The sequence below is a fragment of the Diprion similis genome, chromosome 7 (genome assembly GCF_021155765.1).
Source record: "Diprion similis isolate iyDipSimi1 chromosome 7, iyDipSimi1.1, whole genome shotgun sequence".
Classification (NCBI taxonomy): domain Eukaryota; kingdom Metazoa; phylum Arthropoda; class Insecta; order Hymenoptera; family Diprionidae; genus Diprion; species Diprion similis.
Window position 1 is genome coordinate 5,893,552 of NC_060111.1, and position 22,983 is coordinate 5,916,534.

General features: G+C 35.8%; 2 protein-coding genes across 4 annotated transcripts in view; one reads left to right on the forward strand and one right to left on the reverse strand.

Moving 5' to 3' along the window:
* Positions 1-22,983, reverse strand: part of LOC124407879 — a 181,143-nt gene that overhangs the window by 150,033 nt on the left and 8,127 nt on the right. For all 3 annotated transcript variants that reach the window (XM_046884442.1, XM_046884441.1, XM_046884440.1), the window contains exon 2: positions 19,284-19,441. In XM_046884442.1, coding sequence (XP_046740398.1) covers positions 19,284-19,326 — 43 coding nt within the window. In that variant the 5' untranslated portion in view covers positions 19,327-19,441. The remainder of the gene's footprint in view (positions 1-19,283; positions 19,442-22,983) is intronic.
* LOC124407878 (facilitated trehalose transporter Tret1-like) lies at positions 1,455-2,940 on the forward strand. The gene is made up of 2 exons (XM_046884439.1): positions 1,455-1,524; positions 1,592-2,940. Exons 1-2 carry the CDS (start codon positions 1,455-1,457, stop codon positions 2,902-2,904), a joined length of 1,383 nt encoding a protein of 460 aa, XP_046740395.1. The 3' UTR covers positions 2,905-2,940.

A 22,983-nucleotide genomic window follows, 5' to 3' on the forward strand; every position in this document is an offset into this window, starting at 1 on the left:
AATTCCATTCAATTGTAGAGGGGGCCCGTTGCGCCCGCCTGTCCCCTATGTAAATTAGACCACTCTTCGAGATCATTTTTCTGATGATAACAGCTTTATAAAGTCTCGGTGATTCTCACCTCTTCGAGTACAAGATTCATCGACGGTATAGAAGTCTCCACAAGCCATCAAATTTCTAAATCTCCAAAATGTTGTTACAATCAAATGTTCAGTTGTCACAATAGTAGTAACATATTTAAGTGATCCAAATAAACGTCTCTTTAAAAACGTTCCAAAATGCCACAGAGTGGTCAGTGCATTTGAGAAACAGTAAGAAGTTTTTCCAACCTCAACATAGAAAGCCACAGATCAGCGTCCGATCGAAACGCTTGACTTCGAATTACTACATTGAATCCGTTAATAATCTGCATTGTAAATCATCTCAGCTACTTTCACTCAATGCAACATCTATCCGATTCATGTTTTTCCATTATATATCGGAAGAAATGACCATTCCTGGAATGACAGTAAAATCAGACACAAGAAATCCAAAGAACACTTTGGATTTTCTCAAGTCCCGTAGTCCGTTTTTGTCTGACAGCTTAGACGACGCATATTCACGAACAAGTGGAGCTCATAGTTAACGAATCCCTACATTACCTAAACTATCGCCAACATAAATTGAACGTGTCACTTCGGTTGCCTATTTCGAAGGTAACGGATACCGTGACCACAGGTGTACACTAGGAGCATTCCAAAGCATAGAAATGGGCATCTTTCTCACGGATTTACAAAGCCTGGCCATGTGCATGTGTTGTGTGCTCGGTGGTATCTTTGGCTTAATTTCGATCTTCAAATGTCAATGTTCATTAGACATAATGACAGAAGTTATATCTACTAGAGACTACTGAAGCGATTTACCAGAGTCGACAATATCTTTGCTTTTCTACGTAACTAATGTTTATACATCGAACGAATTGACAAGTATCATGTATTCGTTTTGACGAGATGCAAAATACTGAGAAATCTGAATGATTGACAAATAAATAAACGCTTTTCGCCATATAATTCGGATTAAAGCAATGACAACACGCTATAAAACATATATGAGGTTGCTGATATGATAACATAAGGCAATTAATATATAGGGAGCCAAAAACATAACTAGATAAGAAATATCAATGAATCTCATCAAAATTGCGGTAGAACACGATTTAATTCGCATTTGTACACTTTCCGTGTGCTTATGCCAAAGACAAGTAAACATAGACTTTCGATGACCATGACTGATTCAATAATCAAATAGTTTATACGTACCAGCCGATGTACATTCGCTTCAAATTACTCGTGGCTGCAGCCCGCGTTAGACCTGAGAAAGGTGTTGAAACCAACAGGAGTTCTAAATGAAATAATCAATCACGATTCGATATTACGAGAACCAATTTTGACACCACGGTATCCCAGTTCCTGATGATATGGTGAACAGCTTGATTGCATCATGGCGGACCTACCCGATGTGGATGCAATGGGTCGGTTCGATAGCGGGTGAGTAAAGGTGGTCGACAAAAAGAAGACATTCAGGTCCCTAATTGTGAATATTCATGTTACTCAGTAATGTTCGAACTGATCTCCTGTGGACTTTCGGTCGGCTGGGCCTCGCCCTACATCGCAAACTTCTTGAGTGGAGATTCGCCGTTTCCCGCAACAGAAGACGAAGTTTCCTGGATATCCTCTTCGTTCCAACTAGGCCGAATAGCAGGCGCAATTCTGGGAGCAATTGGCGTCCAATACTTCGGAAGCAGAAGAGTGCTGATCGGAAACGGAGTGGCGTTATTGATATCCTGGATTTTGACAATCGTGGCGTACTCTGTGCCCTGGCTCTATGTGACAAGGTTCATTTGTGGGGCTGCCAATGAGGCGATGAACATCTGCTACCCTCTTTACCTCGGAGATATTTCTGGCCCCGGAATTCGTGGTGCTATAATAGTGTTGGCGATAAACGGTTCGGCTATGGGTGTCATAGTGGCCTATTCTTTAGGGCCCTACGTCTCGATGAAAGTTTTCGCCTACGTGGGCCTTGTTCCGAACATAATTTTCTTTGTGTTGATACCGTTTCTTCCGGATTCACCGTACTACCTTGCAAGCAAGAAGAAGTTCAAGGAAGCAGAGAAATCCATACTTACTTACAACCGGAAGGCAGAAGTCGATAAGGAGCTGAAATCGGTTAATGTATTCGTCGACGAAGCGGAATCGGTTAAATTCCTGGACAGATTGCGAGAGTTGAATTTACCCTCCAATAGAGCTGCTATCATAAATTTAGTAATTTTCACCGTCTTCGTGCAATTCAGTGGAACCGCCATCCTAACGGCTTATCTAGAAACAATCTCAACCCGAGGAATGCTAACTATAATACCAGCTTCGACGATGCCACTTCTGACCACAGGTCTAGCCGTTTTATCCGGGTGGATAACAACGCTGTTTGTTGACAAATGGCAACGGAAAGTAATGTGGATTATTTCAAACGGTGGTGTCAGCTTGTGCAATACGGCGATAGGAGTTCATTTCTACCTTCTAAATATCGGCGTTGATCCAAATTCGCTTCAATGGCTAATTCTTCTGTCGTTGGGACTAGTCGGCATGCTTGCCAACGTGGGAATCACTACCGTACCTCACATACTACTCGGCGAACTTTTCGGGGCTAAAATACGAACTCTGGCCGTCTGCATATGCTCCTCGTTTGGAGGCATCTTCGGCTTCGCCGTAATATCTGGTTACCAATATCTGATCGAAATCATCGACGAGGCTTACATATACTGGATACTGGCAATCGTAACGTTAATCTCTGCGATTTACAGCGTGATAATGATGCCTCAAACGAAGGGAAAATCTTTGACAGAAATACAAACTGACTTGATGAATAAATAGTATTCATTCAATGGACAAGAGTGGTTAATTCTAAGCCTTCAGGTAACTCCTACTATTGCAAACTTCGTGCAATCTGTTATCGATCACTTCAAGTATACACATTACATTCGAAGATTTCTGACCGACTTGTTAAAGGGAAACTGTATTGTCATCATCTCAAATGAACCTCTCGTGTTTTCTTATCCAAACAATTGACATAATTATGTATAAGTGATAAATATAATTAAATTTGACCATTTCTCGAGATAACTTTCATCATGTTAATTACTTATGTAATTTCATTTTTTCTCAAACTTCGAGTGTAAGATTCGCCGAACGTAAAGAAGTCTCAAATAGCCCTTAAATTTCGAAATTTCAATATTGTATTAACATATTCAAGTAATTCAAATAAACGTAACTTTTAAAACATTTCAAAAATATCCAAGAATAGTCAGCGAATATTATAAACAGCAAGAAATTTTCTCACGCTTTAAACAAAATCTGTTAATACAACTTTCGTTTTTCATATTATTACAGTCAACATCCATTCTCTCCCTTGAATGATTTATCATCAAAACAATCCAATCCCAGGCATACGCACTATAAAATTTGATTGCAGGTACCAGCGTTATCTAGCTAACCACCCCAGTGATAACGTTAGCAATTTTGTAATTATACAGATACAAAACAATCGATAAAGAAAATCACAGATCAGCGACCGATCAAAACTCTCAACTTCTGATTACGATATTGAATCCGTTAATAACAATTAATCCGGATTGAATGCCTGCAAAACTGTTCGATCACCGCCGTCCGACTAACGACTGACACAGAGTTAAATCATACTGATAAATTGGCTCAACTAATTTCATCCAATCCAATATATGTAACCTCGATTCGTGCTTTCTCATTACATTGATAGTAATTAGCATTCTACGCTGATTGATCTACCGCACGTTTGTCCGCTCGCTGGCGTGTGTGATGTACGTTTACAAGATGAATGCATGCTTTGAAATTCCGAGGCATGAAAATAAAATCAATTAGAAGAATATATGGAGCATTCCATACCACTTCGATTTGCAATGGGTCGTACCCTTGATCTCTCGGATTTTCATTTGGTTGTTCTAAGTCTAGAACGCATTCAGTTATTTCGCATTGATTTCAAGTCCAACCCGATAAATCGTGGGTCAGACTGAGGTGAAATTGTTAAGTAATGCCTCATGTGTAATATACATATACATACATACAGTAAATTGGGTACAAGCTGATAAATTATGAGAAGAAAATTCATGTATTATATAATTCACGAGGATATCGACGGTCGGTAAGGTAGACGTTTTTTCACTCCTTAATACAGACCAACAACTGTTTGTTCGACCCATTTTGTCCAAGTTAATTCACTTCATTCGTCAATTCCTGATAATTGGCACGTTCAAAGTAATACATACCGCAAAGGGTTGTTGATTCTACTAACGGAAATCGTTGAAAGACGAAGAGAAGAGAAGAGAAAAAAAAAGCAAAGAAAACAGAACCATCCAACGACGAAGGAATACAAAAGAAAGAAAGAAAGAAAGAAAGCTGCGAGCAGGAAAAAAAATAGACGAAATAAAAGTAAAGACGAAGTAAATAAGCCCTCGAAAAATTAGCCGCAAGTCGAAAGTTAGACGTTAAAAAAGTTCGATGTACAAGGGTAAAATCGGGTGAATTCCAATTCAGAGCTCCGATACGATAACCTTTCTTTCGTTCCTAAATCGATTATATACTCGCTAATTTATTTGATTATACGCTTACACCTATATATATATATATATATAATATTAAGGGTGGTCCTTAATATTGGTAAAAAAAAAAATCTCTCACGCTTAAATCGACTCAAAATACTAAAAAATGATTTTTAACCATGAAATCCGCTCTTAATTTTAATATTTAGCTATTCCCCAAAGGACCTTTCAAAGAGTTAAAATCGTTTAGTAGTGATAATTAAGGTAAACAATTTGAAAAAAAAAGTAATTTTCACATAGTTTATCCTGCGAAAATCAATGTAATTATCCGTATTTCAACAGCATTACTTTTATGACATGAAATAAATACGAGAAAATCGAAAAATAATCGGATCAAAAAAACCATACCAATCTAGGTAATATAATTATTTTCGAAGATGTTACATTGATTTCCCTCTCATTTTTCTCAAAGTTTCATATTTTTTCACATGAAAAATATTCCTTAAAACATTCCTAATTTCTGCTTCTTAAATTCGAATCAAATAATCTCTCATTCTATCTAATTAAAAACGATTATTTTAAATTGAATATTGTTAATTGATTGCAATAAACTTTTGAAAGATTTTTATTCACGTAAAAAAAGATTTACATTTTTGAAAAACCATTCTTTCATTCTATTGAATATTAAAAGTTATATAAGTTAAAAATAAAAGAAGAACATCAAAAATCTTTTATTGTAGTTTCTTCGTTTTTTTTCTCGAAATTTCAACTCCTTGAAAAGGCCTTTGGGGCACGGGTTAATATTAAAATTAAGAGCCGATTTCACGTTTAAAAATCATTTTTTAGTTTTACGAGTCAATTTAAGGAGTAAGAGAAAAAAAATTTTTTTTAGGAATATTAAGAGCCACCCTAATATAATATATATATGTATGTGTGTGTATATATATATACTACTCTGACGTCTTATATTGCTTTAGAGACTTAAACGTAGTTTGTGAAACGAAGAAAATCGAGTTTCTTCGAATCGACAGATTTCGTTATACGATTCCAGTCAGCCAGTCAAAGAAACATTTCGTTTCTGCGCAGCAGGAATTCCGTAGCCCTTCTGCAAAATTTCCGCAATTTGTTACATTAAAACCGCTCGACAATTGAATTACGATAAAAAGAACTTCTGCATCAAAGCTAGCTTCTAAAATAGTAATCAATAATTGTCGGAAAAAAAAGAAATAAGTATCTCGTAGTTTTTAAATAAATATCACACTCTGACCTGCTTCTGAATATGTCAGCCGATATGCTGGAATTCGATTCGATATGATGACGATATTTGAACAGATGGTGCCTTCAAAAGTTCAAGCGCGTCAAACGCCCGAGTTCTGCAGTAAAATACTAGCAACTTCTACCTATATTCGCGTTAATATTGAAATTAATTCAAAGGCGGTGGACTAAATTCAAGTTGCAGAAAAAAAAAAGATAGAAAGAAATAGGAAAAAGGAAAAAAAGATTGATACTCAAAACAGGTTTTCTTAATTCTTTATCGATTTGTTTCTATTCGAATTGTGGAAAAGTTTAACAACAGTTACATTAGCGAGTCTTTGTTAAATCCAAGTTTGTTAACAACGAGCGAGTCAAAGTATTAAAAAAGTGTCGGCAAAGGGATAATCAGTGATTAAACTTCAAGAGTTGTTAATAAGGGTTGCGAGTGATTGCCAACATCGTGAGAACTGGTAAATTGCTAATGATCAAATTAAAACTTGATAGGATGGATCAAAGGAAAATTTTCCCCTTCTGTATAATATCGTTGTACATATTTTAAAGCCGCAAATTTTCCGGCTTCCGTTATTGTACAATACGTGATGAAAAACTTCGTTCTACCCCTTAATTTTGTCAGATTCATTCTAAACTTTAGCTTCAAATTATACCCTGTAAATTACAACACCCGTTGTGATCGTGAAAATTCTCACACGGGGGATGTTTTTGGGGTCACTAATTACAAATCCGAATTCAGATTTTCAAAAATCAAGATGGTAGATTCAAGATGGCGGCGAAAAATGAAGGAAATTGTGGAATTTTTCTGAAAATTACACATAAGAGGTTTTTCGAGTCGCTAATTACATCAAATTTTCCTAAATTTTTCGCCACCATGTTGAATCCGCCATTTGGAATTTTGGAAATCCGAGTTCGGATTCGTAATCAGCGAACTTAAAAAGCCACTTTCACCAAATTTCAGCTTATTTCCTTGGATAGATTCTTCAAAAATGAATATTTCTGAAAAAAACATCATTTTTTTTTGTTTATGTAATTAATAAATCTTATCCTATAAACGATTATGCTAATTAGACTGCATTTTTATGTTCGTTGATTACTAAAATAACAAAAAAGTGCCCAAAAAAAAAAACCGGATCGGAATACGTATAAAAGTAAATAAATTAGAAAAATTCAAGAAAATTGAGGTGAAAACGTGACTTCATACGGTGCTTCAAAGGGTTAAGGGAGATAGAAACGCAATGTTAGTATTGAAATTAGGAAAACCTAATACAGAGAAACACAAATATGCCTAAAGAAATCGCTGTGGTTTATAATATCAGTCATAAAATCTTACCGCTTTCAAGTTTCAGTTTAATTTCAAGTTTCGCAAACTTTCGAATCCGGGTGAAATTAACCCTCGCCTCGTGCCAAAAAATACCGGCTCAAATAAATACGAAGCATCATTATTAAACGAAAGAGTTTTCCAATTTTTGTCAAAGCTACAAACGAAAACAGGAAAGAAAGAAAAAAAAGAAAAGAAAAGAAAAGAAACAAGGCAAAAGGAAATAAGTAGGGAGGAAAAAGTTGAGTCAAATAAACTTGAGGATATGCCTACAGAATTATATCAAGCCCAGTAAATTGTGGTTAGAATAATCTAATAAGAAACCAAGAATAACAACTTCAGGACTTGTCCAACTTTAATGAGGATGAAAAAACACAAATGGTCGCAACCTAATCAGTTTTTCCCGTCGACGGTTAATTGCTCTGATAAACGCGAAACGATATCGATTCATTCAAGATTTCTAGACACAAACTATTCCGTTACGTGTTATCTTGAAATAAACACGCGCCCACGCGAAATCGTTGAGATTTTTTTCAATATCTGATCAATATCGATGATAAATCGTTCGATGGCTGAGCGTAGATGTAAATTTGCAGATCATCACGTGCTTTGGATATCGGTAACTCGAAAACGTTGTTTTTTTTTTTTTTTTTTTTTTTTCGGAGTAAAAAAATAAATACTCTCGAAAACTTCTTACCGCTAAAAGTAACAGACTTGATTCATTAATTATTTATTACACGAATAAAAATACTTAAATATAAAATCCAAGCACGCTGTGTGGAAAAGCAAATTTACGATCAGATTTTGGTAGCTGAGAAAACCTTGAATTGTATTACCATAGGTAATCAGCATTTCATTGAATAATTCAAAAGTTTCCACGACGGTCAGATTTACAATTAGGTAACCGTCAAAGTGTAGGATGAGGTATTCAATTCTCAAACGCCTAATCCATAAAATATAGATAATAATTATTAAGAGAGAGAGAGAGAGAGAGAGAAACCAAGTGAAGAGAATAAAACAAATTATAAATTGACCATAATTATCTAGAGTGAATTATTTATTAATATATAATTTATAAGAACACTCACAATATCAATTATTTATTATTATTCAATTTCTCTCTCTCTCTCTCAAATTTCATCCTTATTGCACGATCTATTTCGCTTTTTATTCTTTATAAAGTTTTTTCATCTACTTTTTTCACGATTCATTTTTCTATACCGACAACCGTTTTCAATTTTAAATATTCAACACATCTACCCATTCGATTTAAAAGAACGCTAAACTGGACAGAAAAATAAGAAACCCATGAACAGATGTAAACGAGTAAAGTACAATGAAGCTGTAAAATTATTCCACCCAATCAAGTGTAACAAAATAATTGATTCATCTTTGGTGTCAGTCAGCAGTTAATTACAACAAAATTTAATTACCTCCAGCGAATAATTCGCGGGCCAAGAATAGCTGCAAAGAAAAGCGACTAACAATAAGTGTCAAAAAAAAAAATCATTCGCGAACATTTCCAAGTAGTTTAACAAGCAGGCGTCCAAAACACGGCCCAACATTATTAAAGACCACCAGGCGTTTAATTAGCGCCAACTGTTTTTGGTGTGGCTATTAAGGGTGAAATATAGACGGAAAAAAAACAAGCACGAGGGGGGGAGGGGGGGGGGGGGAGGAAGAGAGGAAAATTGCTGAGCCTTCGTCGTATTATCCCGGTGGCGAAATAAAAAAAAATAAAAAAAAAAAAGGAAAAAAAAGGAAAAGAAAAATGGCAAAAATAAGAAAAGTATAGGGTGCTGTAAAGGGTTGTTAAACTGTATGAACTATATAAACGAATCCGGGACGGCAATTTAACGCAAAGTGTAACAGTAAACAATAAGTCTATATACATATATAGGTATATACATACATATATATATATATATATATATGTGTCGGGGGTTTTGATTGCAGAAGAATGAAGCAACGGGTGGCCGTGGCTCTGGCCGCTGTTTGGTTAGCTTCGATTGTCGGGGCGTCGGTTCCTTCGGGAGAAACAACCGCCTTTTCCAACCCCCGCTCTCCTGGCCCCTCGCCCGATCAATACACCCCGTTACTCCGGAACCCCCGCAGTTACCACCAGGACGAGGAATACCGCCAGGACTGGATGAACGATGAACCACCAAGGATAAGAGTTCCGGATCGCCGGGAGAAATTCACCCCCGTCAAAGATTTACGAACTCCTTCGGGATCATCGCCCGAATCAGACGGCGCATACGGTTTGTATATTTTTTTTGTGTTTGTTTTTATTATTATTTGTTGTTGTCTTTTTCTCATTTCCTTATTTTTGGTGGTTTTTTTTTTTTCTCTGATGGCAAAAAATCGATGCTTCGGTGTGTTGATTTTATTTTAGAAAAAATATATATATATATATATATACAACTGGAATTGAGAATGAAAAAGATTATTGATATCGATGCTTTAGTCCAAAATTAACAACTGTTTTCAACTGTTGTAAAACTGTAACGTTTTTACACTCAGGCATAATATTGGCATCCTTACATATGTATTTATTGTAATCCGTAAACAACGATGTCAAAATGGTTACAAAAAGTGAAAAGAAGACTACACGTTTCAGTGACATTGTTGAAAATATTATTTTGGATAAAATGATCCATCGTAAAGTGGAATCGAATGAAATAAGATTTTTAACAATATTTTAAATCGTTTTGAAATGAAAAATCGGTATCCAGGGATCTTTTTTCATTATAATTCTAATATCTTCTATCTTTTTATCTTCCGAAAGATCTTCACAGCTTACAATTATGATAATAATTGTATGATCACTCGATATACGATTACCTCGTAATAAAATTAATAAAACTTATAAAATTTTGACAAACTACGATTGAATTGAGTTGTGAATTTTAACCTTTGTTTTACTCGTATTTGTTTAAACACCATTTTCATCATCTAACTTTTTAACCCTAATCATACATACTTTCTAAAGTAGAAAGATTTCAATTTTATGTAACCAAACAAAAAATTCCCCAAACAATTTTCCCCTGATTTTATTCTGACTTTGACCAATTCAATACTCTCTGAAGTAGGCGTCCTATAGGAATTCTCTGTGGTTGGTCTTAAAACTTTACTCACAGATCACGTCGTCGTCGTCGTCGTCGTCGTGGTCGTCGTACTGAAACTAGTCGACGTCCGAACTGAAAATACATAGTTACAGTTCAAACATTTTTCACACTTCATCCACCGACCCCAATCCTCTCGAATTTACTTCTGAATATCCAGTATACCATTGCGATCATTGTAGAAACCTTCTCGCCCCCCCCCCCCTCTCCTCTCCTCTCTTTTCTTCTTCCAATTCTAACTTTTCCCTCCAATGCATCCCTCAGGATTCATATGTTCGGACGAATGCGTCCACTTGAACGTCTATACATACACAGACGTTTGAGAGAAGTGCAAACTTGCATGAAATATATATAATGTATGGATAGGTATAGTTCCATCGGTAGATAAGGAAAAGTTTGGTATCCACGAATGTCCTGAATTCGATTCTTGTAGATGGTAAAATATCATAGACAAAAGTTTGGATTCGAAAGTTGAAAAAACAATACGAATAGAGTATAAACATTATAGAATTTTTCCCTGAACAAGGATAGTAAAACATGACTTATACCTATAACAATTTCAATGAAAAAATCATTTTCCAGGTATCTTAGGGCGAAGATTATCCGAAATCTTTGGAAACTCGGAGAACCAAAATCCATCCGAATTGGAAGATTTTGAAAAAGACGATGTATTGGACAGCGCGGAAGCGATGCGACTGTCAAGTATCAAAGTGGCGTTTGACGAGCCGATAGTTTCGGACGAATTGGAGGAAGATTGGGGGGGTGAAGAGGTGGAAGACGAAGCGATGCAGCAGGATGAATTCCTGGCAGACGATCCGTTCGAGGATGAGGGTCCGGGTTCGGTTGAGGTCTACAAACTGGACTTGTCTCGAGAGAGACCATCGCTGAGCGTCCAGACACCACCGCGAAAGACCAGTGTGAGGAACAAGAGTAAAGTGCCAAAAAAGGTTGGAGCTTATGACCAAATGATGTTTAAACCGAAAGCCGTCGAAGCTTTCGAGTCGAAGAGCACAAACCACATTTCAAAATCGGCAAAACTTGACGAGTTCTCGACGTCGCAGAGGTCATTGAAGAACAGAATCTTCGGGGTTGGAGGTGTTCCGGAGCTGCAAGTTGGCTGCGAGGGTACCGAAGTAGTTCAACGACAAAAGAGGTCCGATATCGAGGATACAAAGAAGCGAGCAGTAAAGTCGCCTGTAGCAATTCCGGTGTTCATCGAACCGGACTATGACTCTGATGAATACCTGGACCTGACCAGAGACGCAGCAAAAGTTGCGGATCTCCAAAAAACGAGCACGACCCAATATTCAGGACGAGGTGACATGGACCCGAGGATTAAATCTCCGGCAGAATTGGAAGCTAAGAGGTTACTGAGAAAAGACAGTTTTCCAACACGTGGTGACTTGGGAATATCGGCGAATCCGAACGTTACAGAGATCCAAAGATCTGGGACGTTTACGCGTCAGCGTCAGCTGTCGTCTGTGCAGGAAGAAAATCTTGGAACGAAGACAAGGAACAAGCGAAGTGCGCAGAACTGGGGTTACGCCGAGGAGGAAAGACGACCGGGAAGTCAGAGAAAACATCGTCGTAGAAAGCAGAGGTGCAAACGTAACCGAAACGACCCAAGATGCAATTGGAGAAAGAATAAAGCAAGAATAGAAAGCAGGATCATCCTTAAAGAAGACAGAAGTAAGGGACCAGAAGGAGGTCGAAGCAAAAATGGCCTCTTGAAGCGAAACCTGGGTTTGGAAGGACAGAAAAGGAGACGATACTCTTTGCAGCAGCATAGTAAACCCTATGAGTCGCAAAACGAGATTAATTACGCAAGAGATGAAGAGAAATTCGAAAGACAATTAACTCCAATAACACGGAACGATAACGACAAACCTTTGAATGTTGAAAACAAGGATAACAAACCGCACGAGTTACGCACGAATAACAAGACAAGATCGAGCAATTGGGGAAAGAATAAGGCAAGAAGAAAGGGCAGGATCATCGGTAAGAAATACAAGAGTAAGGGGCCGAAATGGGGTCGAAGGAAAAATGCCTACTCGAAGTGGGACTTGAATTTTGAAGGAGAACAAAGAACGCTCGAAGAAAACCCGAACAGGGGGGGACGACACCAGTCACAGGGTTCTAATCAACCCTATAAGTCGCAAAACGAGAACAATTACGCAAAAGATCAAGAGAAATTCGAAAGACAAATAACTCCAATAACACGGAACGATAACGACAAACCCTCGAATGTTGGAAACAAGGATAACAAACCGTATGAGTTACGCTTGAATAACAAGACCGAAGGGTATGTAACAGTTATTGAAATTATCAACTTGTTATTAGGGTAGTTAAAACTTTTTCATATTTCATACAACCTGACCTCGTATATCTACTTGAAGATGATTTGTCAAAGTCGACTAACGCTGGTCCCCTTCATCCGTTTGGACAGGGTTCGAATTCGGTTTATTCAAGTAAAATCGATCACCCTACCGTGAATTTGGAACTAAGAGACTAATACTAAACATTTTGATATACAGTGTAACCTTTTGATGGCAAAGACACTCTTTCGAAATTTGACACCATAATATGGTTTTGTTAAGTTTCGTGAAAGAGTGTTTAGCGAAGATGCGAAGCACAAGAGTATCTTCCGAACTTTCGCAGTGAAAAAAGCTCCGAACAATCCGGTGTCTCCTGGCTTCTTCTATGCCCGTTGAAAAAGCTGTAACTTTCTCGTTAACAAGACTGTGTACTGTAATTGTGTAAAGCAGAAAGCAGCTTGTCCGTTAAATTTGTCACACAGCAAAGGTTTACGACTCGTTTGTACTTGTCGTTTACAAACGCTTCGAAATTTACGCATTGGAACGACCCCCCCCCCCCCCCCCCCCCCCCCCTACTTAATACATATTCGAAAAAACGATTGGAGAAAAATTGTGAAACCAAATTCTTTTCGTTGTTTCCCATAAATTTTTCACCCTGTAATAAAATTCTTATAAATTTGTTTCGATATTTAAAACCGAAATAAAATTTGAAGTTTTTTGATGGCGCTGTTTAGAATTTTTATGAGTAGTTACAACATTTCTGAAAGAAAACTGCATCACAGCATTCACACTTTTTTTCACCGAATAGTTTATAGGATATAATCCATAAGAGTTTATAGAGTTATGTGATTAATCGATTGATCATAGACTTCGATTAATTGATTTCGGATTAATCGAACGAATAATGAATTGAAAGTATCGATCTTTCGATTAATCGCATATATGCCCTAGCATCTATCACTATTTTCCAGATTCCAGATTTCTTTTTTTTATTTACAGGGTGTTAAAACGTGGCGAAGGTAAAATAGTTGGCACAGTAACAAATTCGTCGGTAGTAGAATTCTTGAAAAAACTGATGCCAAAAGCCTATATCGTCATTGTCAATGAAACAGCAAGTGGAATTCCATCAATTGAAGCCCGGTTCAACCGAGATGACTGGAGAGTTAGTTAAAAACCATAAGATTATTTACCTCTTTATTTACAAAAATGAAAATCATTATGGATCCTATAAGATTTTCATTTCGCCAAATAACTCAATATCCAACGATCTTTTCGCCTCGCGTATTTGCAATATTCGTCATGGACTTCACCTACGACTAATATCACAAACTTATGCTCGGCCCGAAAAGACAAAGTTTGCCTCCTTGTTACAGAATAATAGCTATTCATGCGGCATGCCCGTAAACCGCCTGTTTTTTTGGCAAGGATAAAGATTTCAGGACGAGCCGGAAACGAGCCGGAAGCGAGTACTGAAATTATCCTTGCCAAAAAACGGTTTACTGTCATGCCACATACAATATTTTTTACGGTATGGGCATTGAAAAGCAAAACGAAGAGTGAGGTTATGTCGCGATCTGTTCGACGAAGCTACTTTATTCGCCAGTCTGGGATGCGCACTTCGAACTGCGCATCAAAACTGCGGAATAAAGACTTTATTCCGCAACTTTGTTCGCTGCCGTATAAAGCGTCACTTTACGGAACGAAAACTGCCACAAAAAGTGAACTTTTCAATGCCCATGCCGTAAAAAATTAATATTCATCGCCTTAAACCGATATTTCCAGGGTTTAACGGTACCAGATGAGGGCCACCCAGCTCCAGGCTTTCCAACAGAACAGGATTCTACCGAACCAGAACAAGGGCCGTCAGCTTGCGCAGTAGCGATACTAAAGTGCTGCGCCTCCGACTTCGACGAACTGGGTTATTGTTTCGAGCGTAAAGGCTGTCAAGGTGGTCATTGGGACTCTAATATATGCAGTGAGAAAACAAAAGCGGCTGCATCGAAAGAGGTTTCACGTCACAACAAGACATCGAAGCCCCTGAAAACTCCTTAGAATCCCACTTCAATTATTTTTTCATTATTTCAAAACTTTCCCGCCATTTTTTACTGCAGTAGATAATCAATATTTTCATCGCACGTGACAGCTGAATATAATTAATATCTAAATCAATTTGGACAACTAGCAGCAGCACTGACAGTAATAAACAAAATTACAATTAATAGTCTCTTCTCGCAGATAAATTATCACGGTAGTTCAAGATTTGCGTAAAATAAAAGGAGTTAAAAAAAAAAGTTGATAAATAAAACGACACATAAGTTCAAAAACTTTTATCAAATACCAATCAATATTTGCATCCTTTGAAATTTGTGCGCAATATATTTGCTTTTATTTTTGTTTTTGTTTTTTTTTTTTTTTTTGTCATTGAGAAGAAAATAGAACCAACTTCTTTAAACCAGAGTCATAAGTTTTTGAACTGCCAGTAAGTTACCCTTGATAAAATTAACCATAAGAAATATAAATAATCTGAACGTTATATGCAAATTTTGATAAATCTATCCTGTGAACAAAAAAAAAAAAAAAAAAAAAAAAAAAAAAAACATCCTAAAGTAATTATTGGAAACGATGAAGTTCGTGCCATGACTTTTTTTTTTTTTTTTAACTTCCGACTTGTAGCTAAAATTGACAATTTTTAAGAAAAAAAAAATCGCATTTTTTCAAAGTCCTAGTTTTGTATGATTCTCGACGGATTACATACATTACAAATATTATTAAACGTAACGTAAAATAGAACGTATATATTTTTTCAATGATTGCCTTTCGCCATGTATAAAATAAGTAAAATATCACCTGCAGGTATTTTAATCCTTACTTGTCACAAAAACAAAACACAGTAGTCAAGTGACTTCTTAAGAAAACGAATATATTCTGAGAAATGAAGAAGGGAATTTTGTGAAAAAAATAACTATTCATTTTTATAAAGATTTTTTTTTTTTTTTTTTAAATTATTTAAATCATATTTATTCAGGAATTAAAGAAAAAATAAACCTGAGGTCCTTTAGACTCCAGTGTGGCAAATAAGGATTAATTTCGAACAATGAATTTATTGCATCCTGAGTATTAATTCTACTTCACAGATGAGTGAAATAAGCTGGTTGTAAGTCTACACGATTTGAGCAGCTCCCTAAGAAAAATTTTGCATTTTTTTTCACCGTCATACTGATAAAAAAATAAAATAAATAAATAATAATTTCTAACGAGCCAATCTGTGTACATACATTACATAAAGCCAAATTATTTCAGCTTCGCAATGTGTCTATTTCATGTTTACAACGTAACATTAGAATTAATTGATAAGTAATTAACTATTAAAATATAATAAAAATATAAGATCGCAAAACCTAGCGAAATGGATTAAAACCCCGATTAACCGTATTAAGAAAAAAGAAGTTGAATAATAGATATGCTTACGTATACACATATGTATTTACCACGTACTATTTAGTATACATAATGATGCACATTACATTGAAATAAATAATAATGTAAAACAAAATCTAAAATTCATCCGTCATTGTTGTAAAACAAAAGTCCAAGTATATTTTGCTAATTTTTTTTTCAAAACCAAACCGTCAATTATTATTCACATATCTGCGAAAAAACACATAAAAGAACTCAACGATAAAAACCTACGATTATATCTTTCACGCAACTCACAAAGTGCCAAAGAACTGAATAACAGATTTTCAATTTAGATATATAATATATGATGAACGTAAGACCGGGAAACGCGATCCGTGTCGGACAACAAAACAGAGTTTATAGAATTTGGGGGTTGGCGGATATACTTGAGAGATGAGAACACAATAGTGTTGATTGCGTGAAAAACATTACTTCGAAGAGGCAACCCCTTGTGAAAGGAGAATTGAGAGATGAGAGAAGATAAAAGATCACGACAGCGAGGCTGCATGAATAGCATCGTTTGGTCTATAAATCATGAAACAATATTGAAACGATTCGCCAAACTTTCTGCAACACCGGATTATCCTTGTAATTCTGCGAGTACAATAATAATATATCTAGTTTTCAAGAAAAAGTTTTGAAAAAAAAAAAAAAATAAGTATTTTCCGCTAATCTACCATGAAAATCCAAATGCCAATTTTAACACAAGGTTTACAAAAATTTTTTCAAAATTTTTTTCTTGTTGTGTTTTTTTGTCCGCCATATTGGATCCACTGTTTTGAACTTTCGAATTTCGAGTTCAGATTCATAATCAGCGATCCCAAAAACCTTCTAGCATAGGATTTTGTCAAAATAAAATAACTTTTTGAATTTGCATCCGCCATATTGAATCCATCATTTTGAATTTTTGAATTTCGACTTCAGATTCGTAATCACCGACCCGAAAAGCATACGCGTGTAAAATTTGAAGAGAATCGCACGCAAGGAAAAATGTTTGCATGAAAGGGTTAAATCGATTTATAGTTTTATTATTATTTTTTTTTTTTTTTTTTTAAAAACCGCACGATCCGAAATCAATTCATTACTAAATAAATACAGACTTCGAAACTGCGTTTCGTTTAAATTCTCCGATTTGTGACACACTTTAAATGCGTTCTAAATATGAAAATAATAAATCAAATCGAGCTTTCTCACTCCCAGAAAACAGCTTTCATTCTCGACCACCCCAAAAGGTGGTCAACCGAAACAACGAGGACGAGCTTTTCCTCCTGATTGAATAGTGGAAACTTATTCGAGCAGCGTATCCACGTGTGCATTGTCATCGAGAAGGGAATAGGAGGGCTGAGAGAGATAGGGAAAGAGACGAACAACAAGGGCCAACTGTACAGCATCCCTCTTTTGCTGCCGGATGGTGGTGAGAGGTGCACACATTGTTTTGACTTTCATGTCTACCCGGGTGCCGGAGTGTATGCAACGAGACGGAGGGTGTATATATCATTGTTCTTATTCTCTTATTCCCCCTTCCTACGGAATGTTTTTCTTTCTTTTATCTTATTTTCAGGGTGAAAAAACGTCGCGTTTCCAAAACACGTGTAGGGTGAAACGATTTTCAGAATGCTGAGCGACCGGTTTTTGATTTTTTTTTTTTTTTAATTTTTTATGGGGGTTGAAATTGCGGATTTTTAATAAATTGAAAATTTATCTTCTTGAAGTGTTTGAAAAATAAAACTTAAATTATAAATTATAGAATGATCGAAATTCGGCTACATTTTTATTCATTTTGTCTTATTTACATTGTGACTTTCTGTACTCTGACTTTTCTCGTAAATTTTGACGTTTCTGTATTTCGACTTTATCCATTTTGAAATTCTATGAAATAGATTCGCGAAAAAATGAAGAGAAAAAACAAATATACAAAACGAAGCGTGATATGTAGTAACTCGAGTTACCAACGATATCAAATTTCATAAACACACAAGAATATTTCGCGGTAGATTTTTTACTGCGAACGGATATAGTTTCATGATGTGGAACAAATCGACGAATGAAATTTTTTACTTCCGATCTTTAAAACCATCGGTCAGCACAGCGTTTCGTTTTGCCATAAACACCGCATTTTTGGCGAGAACCTGATATTTCAAGTGCACGCAGCCAATTGACGGGAAATTTTTTTTTTTTATAAACGTAAAAAATGTACAAGACCAAAAATTAGTATCTTCACGAGATCGGGAAGAACATATTTTTACATTCGAAAAGACGTTTCAAATGTTCTGAGAACAGAGTTTAAAATCTGAGCATTCTAGCTCGAGCGTTAAAATGAGTTTTTCATTTCCAAATATAACAATTCGAAAACGTCCGAACGTCAAGTCGATATTCCTGCGATCTTTGTCGTTGCATTAGGTATAAAAATTCACTCAAGAAAAAAAAATCTTCATCCCTGTACGACATTTCCATCACCTACCCCTTAAAAAAACGAGTTTCACAAGGAACATCAGTTCGGTGTCCTCCTCTGATTTCGTTGAAACTCATGTATGGTGTTATAACATTAAAAACCAAGAGACACGTCTTTTTGTTATCCGCGGAAAAACGGTTTAAAGGGTCGAAATCGACCCCCAAATATGGGCACTCAACGGGGTTATTTCTTGACGCGCTTCATAAAATTAAGGATAAATGAAAATCAACTTTAATCATAAGTCTAAAAAGTGCCAAACTACATACCTATAATCATAAAAATACTCATCATCAATAAAAATGTCAAAAAGCTTGCGCAAATTTGATATTACATCAACGGGTATGAGAAAAGTTCCTCGAGAATTCCTTCTAAAGAATTCATCACCCATCGTAATGAAATTGAAAAAACGTGAGTCAAATTTCATTTACGTTCGTCGTTAAATTTATATGGCTACCTCTAATTCGTCTTCCTTGTGATTCCAGTCCAAAACAGCAGTAACCACCACGTGATAAGTAGATAAATTTAATCCCGATTTCCCCGTTAATTTAAAATCTTATTATAAACGCCCGCCGTTGCGGATACGATTAAGGGAGACATTTTTTCCTTCAAATTCTCTCCGATGTTTACTTTGTATAAATTATTTGATTGATGACTAAATAAATTTCAAAATATGCCTGCAGTAATGAAAGTCACAGTATGTAGGTATGTGTAGGTGTAGAGATAAACGTGAAATGGACTCACCCTCCGAACGCTGAGCTGCGCTTCTCTTGTCTCCTTTCCCCATATTATGAAGAGTTCCTGGGCTGTTTCACAGTTTCTTTTCCTGTTCTCGCGTTGCCAGGGTATCCTTCCTGGGAGTTTCTTCTTTGCCGTTCCTTATTGCGTATTCATTGCTTCATCTGAAACCGTGAAACCATATTTATGAAAACGAAGTCTACCGCGCTGGTGGTGGTTGTGATGATGATGGTGGTGGTGGTGATAGGAGTGCTGCATCATAATAATATATAGTCGGTCGACCTTCGATTAATAATTCATTTTCACCCCCCAATCTTGGATATTCTTTATTATATAGGTATATACATATATACATTTGTTTAATATATGTATACATATTAGGGTGGCGCAAAAAAACTGACTATTTTTTTTTTCAGTCTCGTGTGACAAAATGTTAGTTTTTGATGTTTTAAGAGCCCACTCCAAAGGATAGATCAAAAAAAAAATTTTAAGAGGTCGCTCCACATTTTTTAAAACGATTTTTTTATTTTTATTTTTTTTTTTCTCGTTACGGTATAATTTTATAGACAAAAAAAAAATAAGTTTCCGAAAGTTTCAGTTCAAAATGTGAATTTTGAAAGGTCGCTCATAATTTTTTTTCAATTTTTTGGTGCATTTCTTTAGATCTTTTCGAGCGACCTTTTAATATTCATATTAAAATTTCATAATTTTTTTTTTTCTTTAATTTAGTAAGAAAGAATCGATAACAATACACCACGACATGAATTAAAAATCAAACAAAATACTGAAAATGAAATTTTTTTAATTTAATTTTTTGACAATTTTTGACATTTTTTAAAATTTGGAGTGACCTCTTGAAATTTTTTTTTTTTGAGCTGTCCTTCGGACTGGGCCCTTAAAACATCAAAAACTAACATTTTGTCACACGAGACTCAAAAAAAAAAAATAGTCGGTTTTTTGCGCCACCCTAATGTATACATATATATATATATATATACACCTACATACATAATGCATTATACGCGATGATTATATCACGAAGAAATGCAAGCTTAATATTTCCCGGAGACTATGTGGTACCCTTAAAATTTTATAAAAAATTTTTGTTTTTTGAAATGTTTTTTAAACAGTCAAAAATAACCTAAAATAAAATAAACAGCCGAGCATCTCCAGGGTGAAGTCAGAGCATGGTCAAATCCTTGTTTCGGTTCTTTCCTAATCGGTTGAACCGGTCGAGCTAAGCCTAGCTATCACTTTTCTATACGTATATATATAAACGCCACAGGATTGAGGGTCGAGCCAGTAAGGTATATACGTTATATGTAAGGAAGGCACTAGGTGAATCCACGAACCGATGCCATCCGGCAAGTGTTTGTGTAGGCCCTGCAGGGACCAACAAACCTTTTAAAAGCTTTTATATCGGGAGAGAGAGAGAGAGATTGATGGTTGGAAAGAATTTGCCGTCGTTATACGGCGCCAAAAACCCACCGATATCAAAGTCACCCCAATTTTCCTTTTTTCGACATCTCACTACCAACTGACATCCACTTAGATATTATGTAAATCCTTGTTGTGTCAACGCGTAACTGTTCTAATCTAATTTCAACCTCGTGTAAAATTACCCTCAAGTTATAGAATATTGAAAGAAAATGAAGTTGAAATTTACTCTAAGATTTAAAGGATCAATAATTTTCTAAGTGCAAGTGACAAATTTTCACTAATAATCGTTTGTAGTCTGTAAATGTTATATGTATGCACATTAGGGTGGCCCAAAAAAAAACGACCATTTTTTTTTTTTTTTGAGTCTCGTATGACAAAATGTTAGTTTTTGATATTTTAAGAGCCCACTCCAAAGGACAGTTCAAAAAAAAAATTCTAAGAGGTCGCTCCACATTGATTTTGTTCAAAAAAATCTTTGCAACACTCTCCCAATTCTGAAATATGACCCGGATTATTTATTCAATTTTTTTTTTTGTCCCTTCCATCGTTCAATTATTTACAAATATTTAAACACCGATTTCGAAAACTAGTATATTTTTCAATTCTAAAAAATGTCCCGTTTTCGAAATCGCTCGTGAATCTCTGTACCTACGTAATTAACCGATTGAATGAAAAAAATCTGAAACAATTCAGGATACCGTCTCGGAGTTGGGACAATTGCATTGAAAGAAACGAAACAGAAAAAATAAAAAAGAAATAAAAAAGAAAAAACCAATTTCAACAAAATAAAAAAATGGCGAAGGTCAGACGTTGGTCGGATCCGAATTGCATTCCCCCGTATGTATGTAAAATTATCTGTTTCAGTTTAAAGTTCTTCGTACAAGTATACTCGCGATGTAGTAGATCTGCAGAGCGGAATAGCTGCAGGTCGTGCAGGGTGAACTGGTTTCATTTAAAGTGCAAGACGGTGTCACCGAGCTCCGTAACTGTAAAATGAAGGTAGTAGGAGAATGAACTAAAAGTCTCGGTATATACCTGTAATACCAACGTACGTCCGATGTACGGGAAACTGTTTCATGGATACGAACGGAAATTGTGAAATTCTCGATAACGTCACAGCAGCAGTTGCAGGTTTCCACTATCTATAACCTGTTATTTATATACTCTTTGTAGATAAGTTCAAAGAACTATTGTTAAAATGAAAGTGCAATAATTTTCTTACATACACCTACAATGGGTACTTTCAGAGATTTGACTAAGGATTTACTTTTTTCATCTAGATCTCTAATCGTCCTCGGATACTTGCTTTTTCCTTCGTCAAATTTGTTTATCTACAAATAGATTCTTCCGTAAAGATACGTGACTGCGAGTCATCAAACAATTATACGATATTCGTGAACACAAAGTACGAAATGAAGAAAAAAAATAAATAAATAAACGGAAAAAAATGATGCGATTTAGTTCCGAAATTTGTAGTCGCAAAGAAATAAAAAAAAAAAAATTAATAAAGAAAAAGAACTTTCCATGTTCGATTATAAGCTTTTCATTGCTTGTTTTTTTAATCCCCCCCCCCCCTATTTTTCAATTTACTTTTTACTTTTCGACGACGTCTCGTTTCGTAAATATATCTTAAATTCTGCAAGAGGAGTTTGATTTCCTTTACAGTAAAAGAAGAAGAAGAAAAAGAAAAAAACTAAACAAAACCACTGTACACCCGTTTCTTACTAACCGTAATAAAATAACCATTTCAACGAGTATAGGTAAACCGTAATATCTTCTGATCGTTTGTATATATGTATATATATATATTCTCATACATACTTGAATATCGAAAGAAAGTATGGGGTGAAGAAAAGGTTGAACCTTTCGAGGAAAGTACAATATACGAAGTAGTTCGATCCGCTTCATTCATATTATTTTCCATAAATATAAGAACATGCATAGATAAAAAGTGTCATACATATGTATGTATATAGGTATAATATGATGCACATTCGACATCCACCTGCCTGCAGGAACAAAAAATAAGAATTAATTGAAAAGAGGGTGGGAGGGGGAGGAGATTCCTCTCGTATTCTCAGTCCACTGCAGGGTTGATTGAAAATATTTCGGTCGCGTCCCGAGGTATGTACAACGGGGTACAAGAAATATGAGCTCGAAGGAAAATTCCAGAGTGAAGCTTTAGCCATCCGTGATCCCCTGGGCATGACAGATAACGACTATGTATACAGGTGCAGGGTCATATTATATGTATAGATGCTTAATA